At 37.4% G+C, this 26,688-nt stretch overlaps 2 protein-coding genes across 4 annotated transcripts in view; one reads left to right on the plus strand and one right to left on the minus strand.

Moving 5' to 3' along the window:
- PALMD (palmdelphin) overlaps positions 1-26,688 on the minus strand; it is a 51,790-nt gene that overhangs the window by 9,696 nt on the left and 15,406 nt on the right. Inside the window, exons 2-8 of one of the 3 annotated variants that reach the window (XM_040704583.2) lie at positions 23,771-23,879; positions 17,589-17,634; positions 13,974-14,054; positions 10,065-10,195; positions 1,205-1,319; positions 341-374; positions 129-239 (exon numbers count right to left, since the gene is read on the minus strand). In XM_040704583.2, the coding sequence (XP_040560517.1) occupies positions 129-239; positions 341-374; positions 1,205-1,319; positions 10,065-10,195; positions 13,974-14,054; positions 17,589-17,633 (517 nt within the window). In that variant the 5' untranslated portion in view covers position 17,634; positions 23,771-23,879. Of the gene's footprint in view, positions 1-128; positions 240-340; positions 375-1,204; positions 1,320-10,064; positions 10,196-13,973; positions 14,055-17,588; positions 18,649-23,770; positions 23,880-26,688 lie in introns of all 3 variants that reach the window. The other 2 variants (NM_001277552.2, XM_015290626.4) reach the window with 2 other exon arrangements.
- PLPPR5 (phospholipid phosphatase related 5) overlaps positions 22,559-26,688 on the plus strand; it is a 198,235-nt gene continuing 194,105 nt past the window's right edge. The window contains exon 1 of the mRNA XM_015290744.4: positions 22,559-22,617. The gene's annotated coding sequence lies outside the window, so the exon portion shown is untranslated. The remainder of the gene's footprint in view (positions 22,618-26,688) is intronic.

The following is a 26,688-nucleotide window of genomic DNA, read 5'->3' on the forward strand; positions in this document are numbered from 1 at the left end:
ATGGCTTAACTGAGAAGAGCGTTGTCCTGTATTGATAATACTTATTCTTTCCTTAAGGCTCATTAGATTCAAGGTTTAGGAAGCTTTTGCAAACACTGGCACCCTTTGCAGTTAGTGGTGAACAGTACCTTTTCTCTTTTCTTCGTCATTGGTGGTAGCGTGCCCTGCCCTTCTCAGTGCAGAAGGTCTGAAATGCTTTGGAAGGTCAGGTATGTTGGCATATATGTAGTCTGCTGCCTCTGAATAAAGAAGACCCACAATGAGATCCACCATGAACTTGTTTTTTAGTGGTTTCTATGAGAACCTTTTTTTTTTTAATTGTTTTTTTGAATAAACGTACCTCCTTCAACTTCTGCTTTTTCAGTCTTCACAGACTAGGAAAAAGAACCATTGATGATAAATGTGGATTAGTCAACTTCAAAACTATGAGGTAAAGCAAAACACTGCCTAGTTGATGTCTTACCTTAAAGGCATGTCTCTGTGATGAGAGGTACTTAAAGATGGAATCTATTCAGCTGGAGCATGGCATGTGGGAAAGAATTTTTCTGTCATCTTTCCCAATATGTTCTCAAGTCACAAAAAGTAAGATAGGGCATTAGAAAGTTAATCAGTGTGACAGCTGCACACTGTGGCCCAAACTAGTTGTCTTCAATGATTCTCAAAGGCTATGTTTTGATTTTCCAGTTTTGTAACTCTCTGCTTATTTTTAAAGTGTATGTGTATATTTAAGAATAACTGGATAAATAAAACAGTCTCATCGGTACTTTTTTTGAGATTTTCAAACATTAAAATGACCTTTAGACAAAAGTGAATGGTAATGTTAAGTGATGTTTCACTCTCCCCTCTCAGAGGGGAAAGTATGATGAGGTTTAACTGGTCACATTGCTTGGAGGAGTGAAAGTTAGTCTCTGCATCATTACGACTATCTTTTGTTGTGCAGTTGCTGATTGGTGGCAGTGCTATTTTCTTGTTATGTGCTATGAATGAGTAATATGAATTACTTTCTGACCTCCACCCCTTGCCCCAAAAAGCAAATGGAAACATGGGCACTTGAACAGTATAATTTCTTAACCCCTCTTTGTGTTTGAACTACTGTTGCTTCTGAAAAATGTTTATGACCACTCGCATGATCTAGCTAGTTCTTGTTTCCTTAATTATGATGAATGTCTAGTACATTCTATGTCTTGAGTAATTTGGTACTTACCTTGATTATGTCTTCTGTTGTTTTCTCAACTGATTTAAGTTTCTTTAAAATAGCTTCTTCCTTAGCTGAGACTTTAATTTCCTCTTTTTCAAGGGCCTCTATTTCCTTCTCCAGTCTGCAATTACAATTCATTTTGATTTCATACCAGGTAGAGAACAATGTCGCAGATTCAGTTAATGTTGAATGCAGACATTAGGAAGGCTAGCTGTATATCTCACTCTGAAATAGAATCATCTTAGAATTTCACCTGCCTCAGAAAAAGAGATAGTATTCTCAATTTTAAAAGAAGTATGTGTTACAGATTCCTTCCAAGCCCGCTCTGAAAGCAGTGGCTGAAATTATATATTTTTTATGAGGGAATAAATAAGGAATATTCACCCCCCACACAGGATTTCCTCATTTTAAGTAAATTTTCTCTCTCCATTGTCTTAAGAAATTTGATTCGCTCCTGTGTAATTATGATATAGGAAACAAATCTAGTTACAGACATGAGGGTTATGACTTTGTTTCTTCATTCTGCATGTGTACTTGTATCAAAAGATGCAAATTCTTTAATTGTAAACGTCGACAAGTGTTGGAGATATGAGTCAAGGACGCTGTAGCGAAACTCCACTGCACAACAAGCTGAAGACAGTAGAAAAACATCTTGAACGATTTGCTACAGAATGGGGAGATGGCCGCACGTCACAGCGCATGCAACGTGATACGGTGCCTTGTGCTAGGCAGACTTAAGGGGGAGGGTTGGCACATGGGCACGTGGGGTTGCGCGATGGGTGTATGGGTATGTGTGTGCGGGATTCTTCTGGACTATAAATCTATGTAGCCAAGATAATAGATTGAGAGCTGACTCCACGGCATCTGTGTCTGTGTCTCTCTCCCTGGACGGGGTCCGACAGCAGGGGTTGTTGGTGCAGGTAGCGGCTGTGTCAGACAAGAGTTAAAGAGCTATAGTAGATCACCTCATATGCTATGTTTTAGTATACAAATTAAACTGAATTCAGGAGGATCATGCAAAGAAAAGTTGTAGGCAATATAGAACCTGCAATTCCACCAAAACCACCTTTATTCATTGAAATAACGTTGCATCCATATTTCTGAGAGAGAAAACAAGTATCATGCTGATATATCAGGGCTTTGATTAAAAAAAATACCATTTACAAGTACTCTTAGTAGAACTAAATTAGGTAAAACAGCGCTTAACTAATTTTCTAGTATGAAAACTCAGAGTGGTAAAGGGCTTTCTGAAAATAAGCTCAAAGACAGCAAGACAAGTCTCTACAGTTTTGCATATGTGAGCATCAGTTCTGGGATTACACAGTTCTTTGCTATGGTAAAATGAATGTAACAATGCCTGATGAGAAGCTTAAGGTTGATTCTGGAGATGAAGAAATGCAAGATAATACTGACATGCAGCTGGAGGGAGGGGAGTTGAGAGAGTTGTTATTGCAGCATTTCTCACAGCAACACAGACTTTTGTCTAGTGTAAAAAACTTAAAAGCACTTAGTTTTAAGAGTCCCATTTCAGGTTTATGAGCTAAGACATTTGCAGCCACACAAGTGCTTCCTAACTGTTGATTGACTTCTTGTGTGTATGTGATTCTCTGGGAAAGTGCTCAAATTATGTCTCTGGAAAACATTCATTTTCAACAAAACAGTAGTTTCGATGGGTTAATTTACCAAGAACAAGCAACTTGGAAGATTCATGTCTGCAGCGTCTGCTCTAGTAATATCCTCACAAGCATTACAAATGCTTTTGCAAGAGAAATCAGATAGTTCATATAGGCACTGACATATCACATCAGATGCTCATAACCACTTTCTAAATGTGCATTTATTTGAGATTTCCTGCATTAAGAAACAATTTTTAATGGTTCATTTATTTTGTTGACTGCAGCTAGGTCTTGTCAGTTTGACTGTGTTTTACAAAGACTACAAGCCTATAACTTAATATCAAATACACTAACTCAAAGTTCTCTAGAACAGCATGACATTCAGAACTTGATTCATCAGTCAGATTTAGTATTACAAATCAGGGGAGTATCTTGCCAGTGAATACATGGCCCGTGAGTTATTTTCTTTAAAAGCTCTCATTATGTAAAAGGTTAAAGCTCAGTAGTCGGAATTTCTTTTGGGCCATTCACTTTATTAGAAGGGGCTACAGCTCCCTTCTCTCTCCTCATTTTGTTACTTGCTAAAGTTATGTTATACAGTTTCTTGTACACTACGTAAAATTTTTAAGGTATCTCTTACTAACTAATATTTTTATTTTCTTAACTTACTAAGATGCTCGATGAAACGCTTCTAGTCAGGAAGGTTTGGGACAAAATATCTTGTCTCTGTAAACGTGAGAAGGAGAAATCTATGCCTATTCAAGCACACCTCTAAGGTAAAATACCTTGGTCAAATTCTTTTCTCTTATGTGACTAAGGCAGTGACATTAGGGAGGTGTCCCATAACCTATTTTTTTCGTTTTTGTAGTCAAGACTTCCATGCTGCAGAGGCACATATTTGTTGAGGTTTAGATAGAAGCTTGCCTTGTAGCCTGCTAATTGTGTAAGCTGCTTCTCCATGGAGATCCAGAATCAAGTCCCTAATTCAGCTCTGAGCTGGACTTGAACTAGATCTCTCCTGCTGTATAGCTTCAGTCTCCTTGTTCATTTTTATCTTTTTTTGGAAACATTGTTTTTGTTTTAAATAAGGGGGGAAAAAAAACAACAACAAAAGCACATTTCAGAATGCTTTGTATTTGATTGAAATAATTTGTCTCATTGATTTTGAATCTGTCAGAAGTTGATGAGTACAGGCTTAAGGCAACTGCAAATGACATCGCAGATGCTAAGATTAATCATAAGATGATCATATCCGAAGTTAAAAATATGTGATAGACTGTATACCAAAATGCTAGGAAAAAAAAAAAAAAAGCATTGTGTTTTGACTACTTTGATTCTTACCAAAGTCAATGTCAGTAATAGGAATCTGTCCTCCTTTAAAGCAGAAAGCAGACACAATAGTTACATGCAAGCCAGCAGAAAAACGTTATTTACCTTCTCTGTGATTATTTGAAGAGTTTGAATAACATTGTGATTCTTGCCTTTTAAAACTCAAAATTATGAAACTATACTAATGGAATACTATGTGGATTTTTCAGCTGCTGGTGAGATTTTTTTTTTTTAAACGAAAACAGTATCAGACCTTAAAACTGTGGTGTGAAGAATAGCACATTCAAGATGAAATTAAGAAAAAAAAACAAAACACCCTTGCATCACTATGAAAGAAACTAATGCAATGACTGTGACATATTTTTGCACTTATAGAGTAGAATTCAATATTTTGAATTGTGTTTTTACAAGAGACTTCATTGCAATATTATAATACCAAAATTGTTCATTAAAAGCCTAGAAGCATAATGAACTGAAGGGTTATTAACTTTTGCTGTAGTCTGGACTGCTGCTAGACACAGGTGGAAGAAGAAAATCCTGGGAAGATATATTGAGGGGAGAAAATAAAGACTAATTCAGTGCTCAGTGGGGCTGAGGAAAAATTATACCTCTCACTCCAAATAGAAAATTGCAATGAGAACATGGTACAGTATTAAGACGTAAATAACTTTTTGGTTCATTTTCAGAGGATATTGTTTGCATGCATGCTAATTCAAAGAAATCAAAGTCCTTTTGACTTCATACAGTGGAGAAGTTAGACTTAAATCTCTTTCCAGCATTCAAGTCTTTAGAAACTTCCTATAAATGTCATAAATGATTCAGAGTATTTTGAAGTTAATCACAGTTTGTGTTTTGAAAGGTTCTAGCAGCTGCACTGGTTATTGTTTAAAATCTCTTGAAGGAGCTGCTGCATCTTGCAGATGAATGAAGTATGACATAGTTACTGTATGAAATCAATTCTTTGGATGCTTCTCCTTCTTGATTAAGGTAAATTATTTTAGAGGGGAAAGTAAGTAATACAGAACTGGATTAAACAAGGAGCTTTAAAAGCTGAGATTCTAAATTGGAGGTTCCTCTGCCAAATCAGTAGCTGAATTAAGAAATTCTACAGTGTGTACTTGACTGCTGCTGGCTACCGGCTCATCTGCTACAGTTGACACCACTGCCATCCTAGAAGAAAGAAGGGTGTATGGATGAAACAAAGATAGCAGGATACCACCCTGGAGGATACCAGACTAAGGAGAAAATGCAGCTTAGCAAGTCCTCGCATGTTTTGAGGTGAGTCAAATGCTTAAAACAGCTCTGGAGTCTACCTACCATTAGCCTACCTTCAGGTATCACATTACAAATTAGTTGAGTAGTCCTTAGTAACACAATGCTCTCTGTACATTTCTAAGCATGCTGTTTAGTGACTAATTCTGTCAAGAATGAATGCTCTTTGCTAAAAATCAAGTGATTAAATGGGACTGATTCTTCATTCACTGTGTTCCCTGACACGAGCCATGCACTCATGGCTGACTGTAAACTCTATCATACAAAGATGGTGAGAAGAAGAGATGGTGTAAGTGCTATTTCTGCCTGTAACCAGAGTGCTGAGCTACTCCTCTGTAAGGTGACACAAGCCACCCTCTATTCACGGTTTCATTGTCGATACAAAGAATAGAATATCTTATCTTGAAATGCCCAAATACTAACTGATTAGTACATAAACACTAGCTCTACTTGACATCCAAGTAAAGAGTATTTCAAAACGGGGGTCTATTTAGGAGGGTGACAGAAATGCCTGTGTTAGGAATAACATGCCTACAGCTGCAAGCAATTCTCTCAGAAGAGAGAAACAGGCTATTGTAAGGGTAGTGGGGAAAAAAAAAATCTTTAAAGATATTGAAATTGAAAAACACAGAATAATTATCAGAGTGGTCAGGATCTACCTGAAGCAACAGTGAAATTTAATAATCAAAGGTGTGGTAGTAAGAATTCCACTGATCTTCTCAATATATCTTGTTTTTACTGCTCAACAAGTACATACGTGAACAGGTATAGCAATTTCTGACTTTATTCAGAGATGTGACTTCATTTCATGTGTGCAAAAAAGTTTCCACATGACTCAAGGTGTGTTCTCTTTTCACTCTTTGTTTATAAAATCAAATATCCATGCCAAACTCCTCTGTACATCATGAGGATAATAGCTGTCAAAGTCTCAAAGGCATAGTGATTACTTAGTAATGAGAGTAAATATAACAATGAAAATGTTTAAAGGCCTTGCTAGGAAAAGAAACATCTAAACTGTTCTTATAACTTCAGCAATGGTGGTATTAACTCCTTTTCTACTGCTGATTGTTTCAGCAGTGCTTCTACAGGGTTAATTCCATGGTCAGGAATTAAGAGCATTTCTGTACTCAGATGTATTCTCATTTCCAGGACGAAGATTTTTTTCTTGTGCTCTGTCTTGGCTGTTGTTTCATGCACTTTTTTTTTTTTTTCTGGTGAGCATTAACACTAATTATTTTGTTTGCTATATTTCAAAACACATTCATGACAGAAGGAAATACTTGCTACATACCACTTTGTCATACCTGTGAGGTTTCTTACTGTAAAAGTGAAGACTGTCATTTTCTGTTATACTTTTGGTTATTTTTTTCCATTTTATGCTCATCATTTGTCTGATGCATTTCACTCCAAATAAATCTGAGCTGTTTCTAGAAGTAGGAGTCATTTTAAGGAAGAAGCAGTCTGGGTGAGCTTGCCAGGAGAAGCTCGCAGGTAAGACAAGTTAGTTGGTGATACTGATATTAACAGCAGGTGGTTGTGGAAATATTTAGCTAACCATGGAGAAACAATCAATTATAAGAATAATATGAAAGATTCAGAAGTTTCATTAAGTCGGTGTAGTAAAATAAATAACCTTATTTTTATAGAAAAATAAAAATAAAAAATGTTTGTACTAGGAAGAGAAAGGCCAGCATATGCAAACATTTAATGTTTAATGTACAGTTGCATGTACAGTTATTTCATTTTCATCATTATTTACATTGTTGGTTTATGGTTGGAATCTGTATAAGAACTGTTGAATCATGGCCTGAACTGCTGATTGATCACCTGAAGCAAGCACCGAGTCAGCTTCCGGAGCACAGGTGAAGCACAGCACACAGCTGTGTGACCAGAAGGAGTGGAGCCTGGCTCCACCTCTCCTAGACTCTGTTTTAGGGCTGACTGCCACTGGAGAAGGATCTCTTTCTGGAGATGGCTCTCTTTGAAGTTTTTACTGCAAGCCTAGGACACGGGTGAGCATTTATTTTTGATAACCTCTTTTCACCGTGATAATCTTTCTAGTTATACAACTTGTAGAATACCAGTATAACCATGCCACTCTGCTAATTGTGTATTTCCCAATACACAGGAACTTCACCTTACACTTTTTTGGTGTAACGTGTGCTCTTGGTCATGTGATGCAGTATGAAGCAAGCAGCCTTCCCATTCACAGTGAGTCTGCAGTTAGCCCTTGAAATCTTACATCTGTGTGTGCATATATATGTAAAATATACATGCCATTTAAGTAAGCAATCAAGTAAAAATGAGTGGCTTGGAGCTCTTATTTCTTCTTCCAAAAGAATAAGTGCATTTAGACTCATTTCAATGCCTATGGCCACCTTTTAAAGTATTTACAAGTTTCTAATTCAGGTAAACTTCAAAAATGTATTACCCCTTCTCAACTCCAATCTGGAATTAAAACAGAGAAACTAAAATTTTTCTGATGTTAACATACCTCTACAAATTAAAGGAGATTTTCAGTTTTGAAGTTCTAGTTTACTATTTGTAAGGGTGATAAATTCTACTCAGGCTATGAAAAGCTTATATGGCTACATTCAGAGAAGTAGGGCTTAATATGGGTGTAGTAGGAAATTAAAACCAGAAACAGTGCAAATAGAAATTATCAGCATCAAACTGAAGGCAAAGACAAAATAGCAATTACAAGACCAGCATCAAAAGACTCTTCAACTATAGCTGGAAACTCAGGATTCTGAGAGATGTTGCAATGGCATTATATATGACTACATATGATCTTCAGCCTTTTTTGCTGAAATCTCTTAACTAGTATTATAGGATGGTTTTTAAGTCTCAAACCAGCATTCCAAGTCTTCCCAGAAATAGGATGGGAGGACTTGCTGCCAGCATTACTGGGAGGTACCTCAATTACAATGACTTGGGTGCAGGGAACCCCCAAAGTATGTTGTCAGGTAACAAATTAGACTTGGATGCTGGGGATTAGTACCTTTCCTGATGAAAGAAATACTTCATTGTTCATAAGGAGGTGCATGTATCAGATGTCTCTGCCACTGAAAAGGAAAACTATTGAACATTTACAGACCTTTAGCGTTGCAGCATTGCTTGTTTTCTTAGGTGTCATCACATTAATTGGCAGCAGAGTAGATTATATTTTGTTCTGCTGATATCCTTCCCACAACAAATCTGCACACTAAATCTGGTTCATGACCTCAAAAAACAAAACAAACAAAAACAAAACAAAAAAAAAAACCCAAGAAACCCTCCTCACCAAAACTATTAGGGCACAAAGGAGACTTCAGCGCAATGTCCAGCTCTTACTTGAAGTCATAGGGTTTTTTAAAATCTAGTCTGTCCTCCTAGTACTCAGAGAAGCGCTACATTGCCAGTGGGTTGGTGCGGAGCGGCTGCCTGCTCTGTGCAACTCCCCTGGCACTCTGAAGCCAGCCCTTCCCCACGCAGCTCTTTTTCCTGGTGATCACGTTGTCATGGGGACACATCTCACATCTTCATAATTAACACCTATGCAGATGTTTTCAGAGCACATTGTTTATTTTCTACTGCTCCAAGAAAAATTCTGCAGAGGTACCTGAAAAGCTGTTCTGTTGATAAAAGTGCTTTCTAGCAAGAAGTCAGCATAATTATAGGACAAACCAGAAGTAGGCTGCTGCCTGTCAGCAATGAAAATTATCATTTGCATTAGAGAGATGGAGTAAGGGGGGGAAGTTAGGAGTGAGATAACCAGAGGAGATAATCTTGGTGACAACTTTGCCAGAAGACTGTGTAGGAGGACAGTGGGGAGAGAGGAGAGCAAGGAGGAAGGCACCAATGAACTGAAAGAATAATGAGAAATGAGGGTGACGATTCTTTTCTGAATCTAAAACAATAGAAACACTTCCACTTAGCGATGGTTGCTAATGGGAAGTACCCATCAGTGTGCCTGGATCTTGTTTGTGCATTGTGCCTTACTGTTTTTGGGAAAAGCTATCTTTGTCTCAAAAGCATCTACAATTACATCCATAATAAATAAAGGAAGGAGATGCGGGACTGCCTGTGTCATTCAAATTTAGCCCTGTGTGGGAGGGCAGCACAATGGAATGAGATTTATAGTAGTATTTTTATAAAGGTTACAGGAAGGCCTTCACTGCAACAGACTTCTGTAGTGGGGACACAACTGTATGGAAGATATGCAAAAATAAGACAAGTGATAGGCAAGCTAGGTAACCTGTACTGTTCAGAAGTGCTGACTTCTCGTAGAAGCGAGGTACAAAAAGCTGTGCAGGATCTACTGAAATAGAACTTTTTATGTGACTTACTGTTATTTCAAAAATTTGATTTGACAATGTCTATCTCAAAGTTGAAACCACGCTCTGTGGTTGGCTTCCATCAAGTATAACACGACTTTTGTCATAAAAGGAATACTTTTTGAAGTATTGTGCAGTTTAAGAAAATTCACAGCATAGAAATCTGCATTTTGTGTGCTCTAACTTTAGCTGACCAGAAAATAGAGCGGATTGCTTTATGCTATGCATCGAACCACTTCTATTTAGTCCTCACTGACACTGTAATCTTTCACAAGGAGATTTTTAAGGAAAGGCCATTTTGACTCAGACAGAGGGGCAGCAGTACTGCCCTACCTGAAAATGTCATCTTCCAGCTCACGAGTTTGCTGTTGGTCCTCTTGATTTTGCTTTTGCATTTCTTCCTGCTCTTTTGGAGTGAGAGAACTGAAGCCATCCAAGAGCCATTTTTCTCGTAAGGCCTTTTTCTGATGGGGAAAAATAGAGAGAGTTGTACTTTAAATTTCTGACTAGCCCAGTTTTTATTGTATTTGCCTTGCTGTCATAGGTGTGTATTTGTGCTGTGGCTAGCATAAGGCAAGGGATGATGGGGCAAGTGCCACTGGGGAAAAAAACACAAGAAAAACCTAAAAACACCACATTTCAAGATTGACTTAAAAACAAATTCAGGAAGAACATCGTCACATTTTATTTGTCCATCCAATGAAAAGGTGGAGCATGTCAGTTGCTACCTGTAACAGATTAATATTTCTGAAGGTAAGAGCACCACTTAGTAAGGCAGAACATTTGGGTCAAAGCATACATACTATGGACTCATGCAAAGGGCTTCAGTCAGAAGTCACCTGGCTCTTTGGCTGATGGCGCTACGTAAATGCTGGGAGAAGTGAATAAAAGATGAAAAGCTTCTGTAAATGAGATTGTATGTGGTGGGGAGAAGAGATCTTTAGGGAGTTAGTGATGCAATGGTATCTCCTGAGTTTACAGAGAACTTGGGTAATTAAGTATTTCATCCGATGAGAAGGTATGGGTGGGACTGAAAATGTGAAGCCTGTGATGTTGATATCTGGTTAATGTGCCAGCAGACCTCCTACAAGTTTAGAACCCCTACTCTAGGGTCAATCCAGGGGTCACATATCTACATTCTGACCTGTTTAGTGCCTGTGGAGATTTTTTGTATGGTAGTGGCTTGTAGGCAAGTGTCATGTGTGTGTATAGTCTAGTTAAGTAGATCTGTCTTAACATTCTGAAAAATCTGGCTATACACACTGATTCTTATAGTCACTTCACAACAGTTGCATGTGGAAGTAATTAGGTAGTTCAGTTATTTTTGGTGAGAAAAATATTAATGGAGATAAATTTCAAATTGGTAGGCTAGAGATGGTAAGCCGTGCAAACTTTCTTGCTCTCTTTTCCCATCCTTCAGTTTAACTTGAGAATATAAATCCAGGTCTGCCTTGGGGAAGAAGAGCCAGAGCTCTTCAGTAAAACCTCTTCAATAAGAGGGAAAAAGTAGGTACATAAGGCTTTTAATTAACTCTGATTTCTCTTTGCAATTTAGATTCCTTGAGTTGTTTGATAGCCATGTTTTAGTTTTTTTTTCCTTTTTTTCTCTTTATACAGCTTTGTTAATTGTAGGATAAGGCTGAAGATTAAATTGGATTTTGACTACTGCAGCTTTGAGGAAAAGTAGTGCCCAGCATTGGCAAGAAGTCTGTGTTGTGCTCAGAGCTACTTGGAGGAGTTGCTGGGGTCCCTACCTGCCTCCTGCACACTGAATTATTTAGAACATTTCTTACTTGTCTTTTTGCTGTGAGGTTTCATGTGAGGTTATCACTGAGGGCCAGCTGGTGGTGGAGGATGCATATAGAACCTGTCTGCAGTTAAATGCATATTTTCAACTGGCTTCATGCATGACACAACAGTTCTGATAGAAACTGCGGGTATTAACAGGCTCATTGGGAGCTCTGTGGCACTCCTTGGTAGTATTATTTTGCAGCAATGTTTACAGTCACACTAGCCCTGCAGGACAGTATTGTCTCAACACTGAATCCTAGGATATTTGCAGGAAGCAGAGGCTGCTCCAGAATTCAGTCTTGAGCCTTGATTCTGGGTTTCCTTGGCAGCCTTTTCCGACTTCATGGCAAAGGTATTTTAGGCTCAGATGAAATAATAGTGAATATTTTAATAGGGTGGTTTTACCTGATCTGATAGGTTCTTGTAATTTGGTGTTGGCATAATTCTTATTGATCGCAAAATACTGCTCTCTCAATTCAGAGGGAGCGCATTTATTATATCCGAATCAGAGTATAGATTTTAGTGATATGAGGTACTCTTGGAAATGTGAGTTTTTAATCCTGCTTGAAACTGACAGTTTTGCACTGCTGACTCAAAAAATAAATCTCTGATTCCTTGTGAAAACTGCAGCAAGGCTGGTACTAACATTCATTGAAATCAAATCAAGAAAAACATCATGTGTATTTCAGGTTGGACACAAGAAAACAAACTCCCTACATACAGACATAACAAATGGTGTTACGTTTGCATTTTCTTAGAATAGTTTGCTGCTGCTCACAACTACATATCATGTAATCCCACAAGTTTTCTTAGCTGCTTCTGGAAGAGCGACACATTATGTTGCAGAAACACCCTTTAAGCAACATAGAACTTCTAGGTGTTTGTCAGAGAGGGCTGCTCTGCAGAGGCACTGGCACAGTGGTGTTGTCAGATTTTTATTTTTCTGCTGTCAGCATTTCCTTCTGCTGTAAAGCATCTTCAGTGCAGTACTAGGCTGTGTGTGTTTTACCATGTTATAGCTCTAATATGAAAGCACATTTCATACAGGTCTTGTTACTTTCAAGGAAAAAGATGCTTATACACTCTGATCTGAAAAGACCATGGAAACATTCAGAATTCTGGAAAGTGATCCTTCTCTTCTGTGGTTCATTGTCACAGCTCATGTGACTAATGTCTGCAAATTCTGTGAACAATGTCTTACATGTGCTGCTGGTTTAAGTCCACTGTGATTAATTCTTGACAAGGTTGAACCAACCCTGAAAGATTTCAGCTGTGCCCCCTGGAAGGCACAGGTGTTTTGAATTTGCAGGCTTTACTCTCACATTGGTATGGCAGTTTATCTTACAGTTTGCTGGGAGAAGCAAATGACTCCCTGAAGGCTGGATGTAGCTCTGCGCTGCCTCATCTAGTGGTTGACCCTGCATGTAGCAGGGGGGTTGAAACTAGATGATCATTGTGGTCCTTTTCAGCCCCGGCCATTCTATGATTCTGTGATCTGTATAACAGCGGGAATAAGGTCATTGTTCTTGTATTCTGTAAACAACAGCAGTGAGGAATAGCAGGATGTCTATGACAGATGTGTTCACCCTTCTTAAAAGAATGGAGAAAGAGTCATTTTCAATTAATAAGTCAAACCTGAAACATAAATTGCAGCACTCTATACGTGTGGAGGAAGACAGTCACTTGTTTGTTATTAGTTATGAGATTTGGAAGATATTCCTTTCTCATTTAGGTAATATGCTATATGATTATGTCTGTCCTCATGGTCAGTATCTTGCAAAAAAGCCCTTAAGCATGGAGGACTTTTTCATTGGCTTGCCTGTCCCAGTAAACTAACATAGCATAACTTGGCTTGACACAAAAGAGAGGGTAGATGAAACCTAGGAGCAGGTGTCTGTTTTGAAGGGGATTGTGTTTTAAATATGCTCAGTGAGATATTGTGCCACACCCTAAATACTGCATTCCATGTCTTTCTTGAAAAACTTTATCTGCTCCTATATAAGAGTGCATGTAAAATACCATATCTTGCATATTTCTAGAAACAAAAATAGAAATTTTTTTCCTTCCTGCTCTACCTGAAAATAAAATAATACCTCCTGATTGTGCCATCTTCTGTACTAAGTGAGATTGTTGTAGTGGAATTAGGGAGTGAAAATATCCAGTCTGAAAAGTGAGGCTTAATTTTCAGCTGTGAGTTTTCTGGCTCACATCTTGTTTTATGCCATAAAAGTGATTAAATAGCATTAGCTTTTAAGAATGATTTTTTTTATTTATTTATCACCAAAGCTTGATGCTTATTAGAGTCAAATGGAGTCTTGCAAAGATTTCAGAAAGCCCTGAAAATTTGATAGTAAAAGCATGATTTAAATGCATGAAAATTTGCATTCCAAAACTCTTATTCAAGTTGAATAACTTGAAGATGTCTTTAATTATATAAATTCAACAACTTACCTTTAAATGCTGGTGTTTTAGTTTTTCCTCTTCTATTTTTCGACGTTTCTGTGCAATTTCTTCTTGCAGTCTTCTTTTGTCCTACAGTTTAAGAGAACAGAACAGATTACTTAGTGCTAAAAACAGTGTGGCTTTTTGAGGGAATGATGAGAATAAAGACTAATGCATCCCTCTTAAGAGACAATTTATCCAAGAGCTGATATTTTGGAGCTACATCATCTGTTCTTTGACCTTCACCCCTTTCCTTAGTTAGGAAATATTCCTGATCTCAGTGTATAATTGGCCTTTAAATAACTGATCATTAGCTGAGTGAAGCATGACAAGAGCTTGTGTTTACACGGTGATACAATATACAAGAAAAGTGAAGGATAAGGTTTCTAGCCAGAGAATGAACTCATACTTGATTTATTGTATTAAAAACATTCCAAGTTAATTTAAATGTTCAATAAATACCAGTGGAGATGTGTGCTAAGAGTCATCAGTTTGAAATGAAAAGTAATACATAAAAATACTGCACTGGAAGAAGTTATTTTGAAGGCACAAGTATCTCCATTATAAGTGAGTGTAAAATTAGAAATCTGTTCAGTAAGGTGTTCTTTTGTTTGTTCTTCTTGCTAGAATGATGTACTACTTTTCCAATCTATATTTTTTCTCCTGAACTTTTCTACTTCTGTCCTTTGGTGTTCTAGCTGTATTTTAATTTTCCTAGTTGGTAGTAAGCTCGTCCTACACAATTATCCATACAAAATAGGTTGAAATAGGTTGTCTTTTGTATAGTTAGTCAAAGAAAGCTGAAGATCCAATGCCAGAAGCTAAATTCAAAAGATGTAGAGTAGGCAAACCCTGTGTTGCCAGAATAAATTTTAGAACGTTGCATAACGCTTCCTGCAGTACGCTCTGTGAAACTTAGTCTACAAATGACATCTTGCTGTACAAAGTTTTGACTATTCATGCAGTGCAATAGATGTTTGCCCCTAGGTACCTAAGGGATCCATGCTTCCTCTGAACTCCACACTGTGCTCCTGCATGGAAGTTTTCTCATGCTCTTGGGTTAATGTGGCCAAGATTTAGAAAAGGCAGCTTCATCACTTTCCTTCTGTTGCACATCAGTGTAAGTTAAAACTTGATCTTCTGTCCTAATTTTCATTCCTACTGAAACATGTAGGACTTCTTCACTTTTGATCATAAAGAATCATGTTTCAAAGTGGCCATATCTGGAAGGAATGGGAACACATCTACAGACCAATGTCTTTCTAGCTATCTTGTGTGTCAAATCTGCAAGTTTGTGGCACCCTTCCATGGCTATGCCTATGTTGGTGTGCTTGATCCCATGGCAGATGCCATATGCTGTTAAAGCCAATAGAGTAGCTCATGTTCTAGCAACACGTTTGCCTTCATGTTGCTTTCGAGAAGTGATGCTTGGTTATTGAGAGGTCTTACCTGGAGGTATGGACATACTTGTCTAGTAGCATAAGACTGCAGAAATATTGAAATTAAAATATTTAGGTGTTTCTATTATTATTAATTTTTACTGTAGAAAGGAGTATTTGAGAGAGGATTGAGCCTAGGGTTCCTCTTTGGTTTTCCTTGATGTGTTTGCTACAGTATAGTACTACACTATAGTTTTTGTTTTAAGATATGACAGTCTCTCCATGAAGAGAGCACATAGAAGCTACATAGAGAAAGTGTTTCTTTTCAGAGCAGGAGAGCATCAAAATATTGAAACAGTGGGGTTTTGCCTGTTGCTGTGCTACACACAGAAGATATGAAAGAACTTGAAACCCCCTAGCGGCTGTGAGAGTCGTGCTGTAAACAAGTCATACTTCACAACAGAAACCAATTAGCTTTTAGTGCAAGTGTTGTCTACTGGTATGTGTACCCAAGTTCCTCTTGCTATCCTCTTTTAGATCTTATACAGTGAACATCTTTTAGGTAGCACTTCAGATTTTAAGACAGGTTGTTTGGGATAAACCTTCCTAAAGCCATGGAATAACATGCACTGAAAGCATATTTTCTTACACAACTCAAACTGTTGATTCTCATAGCTGATGATAACTTCACTTTATCTAAGTTCTTTCATTTCTGCAGTATACTAAAGCAAATACCCTGAGTTGTCCATCAATTCAAAACATTTAATTGAAACATATACCAAATTAGAGAGCAGATAGTTTTTGCAGCAGGTGTAATAAATGAAGTTGTGGCCAGAATCCAAGCATGAATTCCTGTAAGACACTGGAAGCTGCCACAGGCTTCTAAATATATATATTATTCAGTATTCCTCTGGTAGCAAAGTTGCAGCCAAAGGATGCTAACCTTGTTATGTACACAGAAATCCTTGGAAGAGAGGAGTGCTGCCCCTTTTGTCCTGACAGATACCAGGAGGTATTAAAATACTGCAAGGCCTGGATTTCTTCTCTGCAGGTCTAAAACATTTATTATCTTTTGAGCCCATACACTAGAGACAAAGTCCAGCTTATGAGTTGGGTTTAAACACCACTAGAGTAAACAAACAAAATTCTCCAACCAAACACCCCCAAACATTTCACATGATCTTATTGTGGGTTTCAATCAGTAAATATGATAAATGGACCTACTGGCTTTTGTCAATTGTTATCTATTAAAAACAGTCCCAAATCTCATTCTACTCCTGTAGATATTTTCTCACACCTTTCAGTTCTAATAAGTTTTGTTTTTAAACACTGTTCACCATTTATTCAGATATTACTTGTGAAGCAAATGCTACTCTAACATGCTACAAGTGTGGAAAATACTTTTGCTCCAGTTAGTACTATTTTTTAAGAGTTCCTGTGACAACAGTGGTTGATCCTTCTGCAGTTTTCCTCTTATCCCAAGAGGTCAAATTCTGTTTAATACTTCGGCAACTGAATAGTTTGGAGTGGAGATGAAATCAGAGGAGAATTTGGATTTTGCCATTTGTTTTCATAGAGTCAAATTGTATATATACATTTTAAATAACTCAATAGTTTTTTTTAAAACACAGTCTTGAAGTAGATTCACCTTCAGAAACAGAGAAGTTTTACTTAAGTCTTCAGTTTTAATTTCACTCAGCCCTTATTTTTCCCCCTTTGGGAAAATGACAGGTGGGAATTTGCTTAATTTGAGCGTCTTGGGTTTTTTGTTTTTTTTTTTTGACAGTGATTATTTTAAGGTAGAGCATCAGTTCATCAGTTTTGTTGAACTCCACAATGCCAAAAGGAAAATCTTTTTCTGTTTCACAAAATAGAGAGATGAAACTGAGTTGTTCTGGAATTCTCTATCTGCGTTTTGACCTGCTGTCCTTCAAGCAAACATTCGATTGTGATGATAGTAATACATATTTTAGACTGTCCAGTAGCAGCTTGTGTACTTTCACATACTTTCACTGCTTTAAATTGAATTTGAAAGCGTAACACAATCAGTAGTAAGAGCAGTGCAGGTAACTTAGCTGTCTTAGATCAATAGCTTATTAACCAGGATCAAAATGAAACAATTTCCAGCAAATGTAAGTCTTTTTTCCTCCTGAGATGAGGCATTCTTTGGGAAATGCACAGTAACTCATTAATACATTATTTCTAAGCTGATTTTTTAATGCAAGTTATAACTATAAGCACTTACTGTTATGGCCTGGAGTCTTTCCTTCAGCAATTCAGTTTCCTCCATTCTAGAAATCAAAAACAGACAAGTAGTGGAGAAAAACAGAATGAGACCATAAGCTAAAGCCTCTTGCTGGGGCTGCAAAAAACAGCTGAGGTGATTTAATCCAGTTCCAGAGCAGAGGGAAGGCAGAATTTTTGAGTTGTCGGGAGAGTCCCTGAACAGACGAGCAGATCAATCCAGACAGACACATGCAATGAGGGTGTGTGGAAAAGGCAGACGTGGAGAGTGCTGGCATGAGTCGACTGACAAGTTGGAACAGTGGAGCACAGGCCCTTTTCCTTCAGAGGCTGCCAGCTCTTTGTTTTAATGTGCTCTGTTAGCATGCCATTGCTTCTTTAACTGTTAAATTCCCAAAACAGAATCTGTCAGGGCCATGGTAGAAGTATTATTATGTTTCTATTTCTTTCTTTCCTTTCTGCATGCCTTTAGTGGTGAGCAGATACTTTGAACTTAAGTATTTTTATTTCTTGTGAAGCTTGTTTTACCTGTGATGTTTTAACCTGCTGTAATGCTAGCAGTGTAGCTGGCATGGGGTTTGTAGAGATAGCACCTTTAACTTGATTTCCAAGGTGGATTTTTAGAGAAGCTGTATTCAGAGCTGGAAGAATGTTTTAGAGATACTAACCTAAATGAAATGAATTTTAAACAGTCGTATTGTTGAATGTTAGTATTAGCTGAGCAGTAATTGCTCAGATTATCTCAGACTCAGTGGAAGCTTTGTCTAAGTAAGGATTTCAGGATCATCATTTTAGTGTCTAAAATGACAGTGCTGTGTTAGGTGACCGCAGAATGACCCTCACGCTGAATTTCCATTCTGCTGACTTGAAGTTTTGTGGGATTTTTTTTGCTGTGCACTTCTGCTGAAAACTGCATTATGCTCCTTAAAGGAAGGTGTGCATTCTGACATTTCCAATTCCGTGAGTGGGAGTCAGCCTTCCAACATCAGCTTGGGAACTTGCAAAACAAGTGGAACCGCCTCTGGTGAAATCCAGTTGTGGAAAAAATTTTGACGATTTATCTAAAGATAAATTCAAACAGCATGAAGTCATAATGTGAATCTGGACTCTCTTATTCTCAGTATCATGTAACTCAAGTCTTTGCAAGGGTGCAAGGAAACCAGCATATGAGAGTCAGCATGTTTTGTTTTTTTTTTCTTTCTACTAATACATTGAGATGACTGATCTCAGCAGGATTGGATGAGGTGTTTTACTTCACATGTCAATCTTGGCAAATCAGGGTCATTACTAACAAATTCTAAGATGCTATGAGTTTAAACACTTGAAGTTAAATATTCATAATCCAACATGAATAATTTCCATTTCCACCTTTCTATTATGCCACACCCAGTCCACGTACCTGAGCAGACTCCCCCTCTCCACAAAGAAACTAAGGATGTGTTAATGTTTTGTTTCTGCTGTGATCCTCCCTGAGGTTTTGTTCAAACATGCAAGACCTCATGATTAATTCTCCAATGAACATTATTATTTTTTGTAAATATTAATGTTTCACTTGGTCAGTACCCAAAATTTAAAAAAAATTACCACATAAAAGCAAATGAGAAGTTCAAAGGCAAGTGTATTGAGGTATATCAGGAGCTAGATTACATGGAAATTTAAATGTATTTAGTTCATGGATATGAGAATAAATTCAACCACTCTACTGAATTAAAGATACTCTTGCTACAGAAGCTGGTAGAGGCTTTCTGTTTAATCTTTCCTAAATGAGTATAGACTTCATTTCTTCTTTGTGTTCTTTAAAGTTCATCTTAATATTGAAGTGCTTATATGGATTTCAAAGTGTTTAAGCATAGTTAAAGCAGCAAATGATTACATTAGAAATAGAGAAGTATATTATCTGTTCTGATATAAATGGGATTCAGTTATCAGTGCATGAAGAAATGAGACCAGTTTTACAGGTTCAAATTTAAAATAAATGGGATTACATTGCTTTGAATTTCTATGATCTAAAGAATCTTATTAATCTTATGCTCCAAAACTAATTTAAGTGTTAAAAAAAAAACACCTTACTTATGGATATTACGTATTTACAGACCAGAAAAGTATTTAATGTCATTCCCTAAATTGAAACCTAGATTTTTTAATAAACCTGAATGTATTTATTTAAAGCCCGCTTAAAATGTTTTAAGTCATATATATTCTCTTCCTTGGTAGGCTCTGTTGTTCACTCAGTAGGTTGTTTTCCAGTTATCTTAATCCTATTTGAAATGGGATTTATGTGCAAGAGAAGAGATGGACCAGCTGTCACTCTGTCTGCCCCTTAAGCCTGCTTCACCAATGGGAGTATCCACAGGGTCATGTTGTCAGAAGATCAAATCCTAACAGCTGTATTTTCAGTAGGCAAGATTCAATAACCTGTGTTTCTGTAACTGGCAACTGTATTTTTCTTTGATTATCTGAGTTGCACAGAAGGTGTTTGTTGTATGGCTGTATGATACAGGTTGTATTTTTGTGGCTTCACTTCTTCCCTTGTTCACTTTCATTTTGTACTGGATGCCTAATACAGGATTAATAGTGAGAAGGCAAAGCATGTGGTGAAGCGGTTGAATTATGAAATAAAACAGATAAGTGGGATGAAATGTAGGAGAATGGAATATCAAAAATCCAGAAGTAGGGCTACAGAAGCATTATCTCAGTGGGAAATGCAGATTATAGCGTTCATTTCTAGAGCAAAGACTGAATACTGGCACAGAGAAATCCCTTCTCTTCAGAACTATTGCAGCTGTCCCTCTGTAGGCTGTACCCTAAGAACAAAACCATCCTTAATTCTACTATTGATTGTAATACTATTATTTTCTTTGGAGGAAAAATAATCATTAACATAAGGTAACAACTGTATGATGAATTAGTTATAGGTTATTATAAAACAGTTCCTTCTAAAAACAAATATCCTGTTAAAGGTAAAGAGAAGCTTTCTCACACCTTTTGGAAAATACATGCAAAGAAGTGACTTTGAAGTGAATAGCATAGAGTAGATTGTTACCTGTTGGAAAGATAAACCTGTATTTTTTTGAAAGATTGGTTGCTAATTTCACGATTCACCTTTTTGCACATCTTAAACTGTTTTGCTTCTTGATGAGTTGCTTTTGTAGAGCTGCTTCTGTAGTTCCTTTTTCTTTTTAGGAATAGAAAGGTCTCTCTTATACAGCAATGGAGTGAATTTTGTATTCTTACAGTGAGCAAATGCAGTGTTGCTGTGCATGTAGCCTTGAATTTCTGACAGCAGAGGGATGGAGAGAGCATTAATTTTATGGAAGGTCCCTCATTGAAAATGCCTTAGTCTTCTGTAAATTAACCCAAAGCCCTAGTGTTTGAAGATACCTCAATTGATTGAGGTGTGGTCCCTAACATTCTGAATCAAGATTTTGCTTTTTAAAGGTGAATAATATCCCAACAAGAATTAGAAAAACTGAAAATTTGAAACCTTGTGCTTATTCTTGATGAAGTAGGCATAAATGCACAGCTGACTTATTTCAGCAATTTTATCTGGAATTTTTGTTAGAGGCTTTCTTATTGGCTTTATGCTATTTCATAGCATTTCCAAAAGCAATGAGGTTCGTTTGTTTTACTCAAATGCTGGTTTAATGTCTTCAGTGCTGAAGGCAGTTTACACCATTAGTCTGCAAAGTACATCCAGTTGGTTCAGTCAGCAGTGTGTTAATATTGCACAATAAGGAGGAAAGTGTTTGTCCAGACAAATTCTGCTGAGTTCATTGTGGTCCTATTTTTTTTTTTTTTGGCTAGAAATTGTAACTGTACTTCTTACTGATGGAAAACTTACCCATCTGACCAACATGAAGTTGAGGGACTTCAGTAGCAGCACCCATTGCATTACTTCTGTTTTACTTTAAACTGAACTCTTTTACATTATAACTAATTTTGTCAAACATCCATAAAATTGTAAATGTTAAGCTAAACTGATAGGTTTTTCATGGAATAATATCTAAAAAGTTTTAAAATGAGAAGAATTTAGAGATATAAAGAAAGTTGAAAACTATCCCAGAATGTAGTATTTCATATCTAAATACATGTGGGCATACATGGATATCAGCAATTCGTAAAGATACTCAGTATCTTTATGGGAATATATATATAGATGTAAATATTGCAGGTAGGGCTATGTGTAACTACCATGTTAGTCATACATAGCATGTTCCATGAGGGACTTTTCTCACTGTTTTCCTTCCTTGGCTAAAATATCTACAACTCTGTCAGATTCTGTAGGTCTCTACATCTTAAATCTAGCAGCCTGTTTAGCATGTAGGATTGCTTTGACATTACTGAGTGAATGAGAATTAATGAGATTTTCTTTAATATTTTAGTTAAAATCCAGATTGTATTTGTTTATATATTGGAGGCATGTGGTAAATTGAGGTGAAAATGAATAGGAAAAAAAGCCCATACATATGTCCTTCTATTTAAATACACAATATTAGAAATCATATAAAAATAAATAGTGTACATTTCGAGGATTCTAGAGAAACTTCATAACATAATTCCTCTTGAGATCTGGCAGAGGTTAAATTTTTGCCTTGAAGGCCACTCTTGGCAAAGCAACACTTGAAAAATATTATTGCCTACCAGACAGGTCGTCTTCTGTAATGTATTTCTTACTTCCTCTCACTGGAGCAAAAAATACCCTAGTATCCCAGTTCTTACAGTTTTATGAAACTAAATTCTACCATCTTTACTTGTTTGAGCAGACACACACCCTGAATCTCTGCGACGAAAAGCCTTGAAGTATTGTGTTTCTGTTGGTACAACTCCCTTCCTGTTGCTATTCATAACCATGAATATATGTCTTTAAAAATCAAACTAGAGAAACAGCTGTTGGTCATTGCCTTCAATTGTTTTCAAAACGTTGATTATTTTTATTACATCTTACAATAAATCTCCTTGTTGGTTATCTTCCAGTATTAAAGAGAAGTTCTTGGAAGACAGCATGGGCTCTACTGTCTCTTTCACATCAGGTGTGTAATGCACATTATATGCACAGTTAAGTTGATCTAGAAATGCTATTGTGCTAAATTTGATTCATCTTGTTCCATTTTTTTAAAAAATTACACAGTGAAATTTGTCAGTCTGTCAATAGTTTTTTAGTAAATTAAACATGCTTTGGTAGTCTATTTCACATTCACAGACACTTGTTGCTCTTGGTTTTATGTATTTTAGAAGTGTTTAATGAAATTCAGAATGTGGGAGGCTTTCCAAAGCAGCTTTAGCAAACTGTGTTGTTTCTCATTTAAATATCGCAATTCAGTGAATAGTTTAATTACTGTAGTGACAATGAATGTGAGATTCTTAGTAGAATGGTTCAAGTGCTTACCTAAGTGATAGTGTATTTGTAATTATATACTTAATGAAAATAAATAAAACCACAATTTGAAATACTCAGGGTTGCAGCCTTAAACATTGTGGAATGCATTGATTGCAACGTAGCGTTTTCCAGCTGCTGCAGATATGCATGTCTAAGAATAGTGCAGAATTTTAAATCCTACCCAGACAACTGTGTGGGGAATTTTTAGCAGGGCTATGAAAGTTAGCTTTAGTTGTACAGTTAAGTTGTTTCATTACAGGAAATCAAATACCTCATGACCAGGGTCAAATCCCGGAGAAAGTAACAGAACTCACACTGTTGCTGTTTGTTGTAATGTAAACTACATAACATAGTCTTCTGTTTCTTGTTTGCTGATGCTCTTGGAGAGCACAAACAACTGTAAATGGTGTTTGGAATAATAGGAGAGCAGAGTAAAATTAGTGCCTTGTACATAAACACTGTGTTTACAAGTATTGTGCTCTGAGTAGAAGTGCTGCTGGTGGAAGTCCTGAATTTATACATGTGATTTGCTATAGAATATGGAGCTGAAGTAAGAATTCCTTAGCTGGGGGAAACCAGAAGGCTCCGGGACAAAACTAATGATGGTGAGGCTATTCAGCAAGCACTCCTAATGACTGGCCTCTTGTTAGCTGCAGAATGGAAGCTGTGTGTTACACCAGTTGATTTTCATCTCCAGAGGTGTGGGCAAAGCTCTACTCCCCTGAGAAGCTGCATAACCAGCTTCTGCCTGTAGCAAGGTCTACTCTGCATGCTGGAGCTTTGGTGTTCTGCAGGACTGGATTTACCTTGTCTGATGGATCCTCAGCAGGAGGAGGCTCTTCCTCCACCCACACTTCCAGCCATGTTTTCCAGCCGCTTTCCTTCCTCGTTTGTGAACTAATTAAATTCACTAGTCTGTAAGGAAAATAATTAAGACAAGGCACCACCACAGCTAAAAACCCAAATCTTTGAAAGTCCACTATGCCAGCAGGCTGAATAGGCTCCCTGAGAACGAAGAGGGACGGTAGCATTAAGGGCTAAGAGGGAATGGGATTCTGACTGGAGGTGGGCTGGGAGAGAAGGACAGACATGTTACTCTCAGCAGCAATAAGGTGCTGGATGAACTCAGCCATCTTGCAGATCTCAGGCCTGTCTTACGACTTATTCTAGGGATTGAGACCTCTTACGCTGACATGTATAATAAGCATGTATGCTTAGCTATTTATCTGAAACTTGAAACTTTTGTGAAAACATAATGACTTCGGACTAGCAATCCTTCCTGTACTTTCAGATATTCTCTATCCTGCACTGTGGGTGGGCAAAAAGTATCCTCATACAATTTGTTTTGTGTAAGCCCTTCCAAATATTAATGTGGAAATAAACATGATAAGACTATGCAAAATTATATTGTTAGCAAAGCTGATAAGATTATTTGTGGGAGATAACTCTTGTTGCAAATGTGGGCCTCCTTTCTTCAGTGGAGTGGACCTATTTCAAGCTGAGTGGTTTGCTATTTGGTAGCAGTGGCTGAGAAATCTTGAAACTTATCAGTCATTAAGACTGTCAACTTCAGCTGTTCCCTGTTCCTTCATAGTGCTGGTAGTTCGTCTGAATAACACTGGAATTTTGACTGAATGGCTGGAGCCCATCAAGTGGAATACCGACTGATGCAGTGCCAGGAGCTGAAGCTGAATAGTCATCTGTGTGCTTGGGAGAGTATGTCACCATGTTAGATTTTTCAGCATTCAGATAATAGTACCTTCAGTTAACCCCTTATCTCAGAGTGATAATTATTAATGAGAGAAAAAAAAAAATCATTGGTGTAATAGGATTTTCTTTTTTTCTTCTGAGATGCATTTTGATTGCCAGGATTATAAACCTTTTTTCATAGCTATGTTTTCTTATTGGAAAGATGACAGTATGTTACTTCTTTTCACCTGAATCTGAAGTGGATAGCCTGAGTAATATTATAGCGCTTGCTTTGTAGTTCCTTAGGGTAAAATTACATGAGAAGTCTGAACAGATATAATGACTGTGTGGTGCTAAGAGAAAGCATCTTGCTTCTCTCTCTCACAACCTCTCTCCCCTGGACATTTATTCCTGCAGCTTACTTAGCTATCAGCTCACTAAGCTGATGGGGACCTAACCAAGCAAAGAAAGTGGCTATTAATGAGCTGGTGAGTCGCATCATTGCCCAGAGAAATCTGATGAGTGACAAAATATGGCAAAGGAAGAGGGTTAGAGGGTGGAACTGTTTGGCTATTGAGAACATAGAGGGGGGTGGAAAGAGGTGGGAGGAGTAGGAAGAAAAGGAAATGATGGTAAGTTGTTAGATAAGCTTCATTGTTATATGCAAATTAATCTTAACACAATGTGGGAATGTTGTAGCTCTTTTTTTCCTTTTTGAAGGCTGAAAAGGCTTTTCAGTGCTTTTGGCAGATCAAAGGTTAACATTTTATTATGATCCATGAATAATACAAGAAATAATCTAGCTGCAGGTTGTATGAAAGAATATTTCAGAAAATAAAAAAGCTCTTCTGCTGTTTCACTTCATATCTGGTCATATCTAGAGAACTTCATGCCTTATCATGAAGGCATGTGTCTTTCATCATCACTCACCCCCTCATTCATTTCATAATTCTGTAAGTGTCTCAATAAATATTGAGGCTATTTCAAATTCCTATTCTGAATGTTAGTTGTGTAAAAGTAGTTGGAAAAAATAAAAATGAATTTATGTATTTTTTTTAAAGAATATCCTGCCACCAATGCAAGTTAAACAGCTTTTGCAGTTAAGAGGGATTTCAAGGAGTAATACCTCTTCTTGACAGAGGCAGTAAATGGTTTTGTATTCATTTGACCTCAGAGGACTTCAGAATCAAGTTTTCCTTGCTAGCAGAGGTGGTAGTTCACCGACTTTCTGAAACTAGGTTAAAAATATAAAACACAACTTTTAAAACATGTGAATTCTAGAGAAGTGTGTTATTGAGCAAATTAGCAATTTGTGTGTGTTATGAATAAGTATTTAACTACGTTCAGCTGAATTTGGCAGCGCTCAGATACTGACAGTATCTGAACGCTGTATCAGTATCAGTACTGAACACCTGAAGATGTGTACTGGGAATTTTCAGAGCTGTGTGAGTGCTACATCCCTGTACTAACTGGGTTGGTGATGGCTGAGCTAACACTGTCTGTTGTGTGCTACCATCAGCAAAATAGCAATTGTAATTGATGATGCTTATGGTGGAATGTGTCTGCTCAGTGGCTCCCGCTAGAGGATTGAAAACAACTCTTCTTCCAAGCTCTAATTTCTCTGACTGCATTCTTTTAGCTCAATTATCTTATTATTATTGCAGCTTTAGCAAAACTGACATCATCTCCTGAGCTGCTATGTGGTACTTTCACTGACCTGACAGTGCCTATTCTCCAAAAAGCCTAGTGTGAGCCTCTTCCTCCTCCCCACTTAGACATTATACTAATGCTCGGTATTTTACCTGTCCTTTATTAATCCTATAAACCCTCAGCAAATCTGTCTACCTCTGTCAGTGTTCAGTGGGAAGGGCACTGTTTTCCAGGGTGGCAGATCTCAGTGTGCACCACCTGTACTTAGGGGCTGCTGTCAGACTCACTGCAGTTTGAATCCTCTGCCTCAAGTGTCCCTCACTTAAGCAGTTGTGAAACCCTCAGAACAGCTTTAAGCACTCATAGGACATCCTGAAAGTATTCC

This window comes from Gallus gallus, chromosome 8, assembly GCF_016699485.2.
Source record: "Gallus gallus isolate bGalGal1 chromosome 8, bGalGal1.mat.broiler.GRCg7b, whole genome shotgun sequence".
NCBI lineage: Eukaryota > Metazoa > Chordata > Aves > Galliformes > Phasianidae > Gallus > Gallus gallus.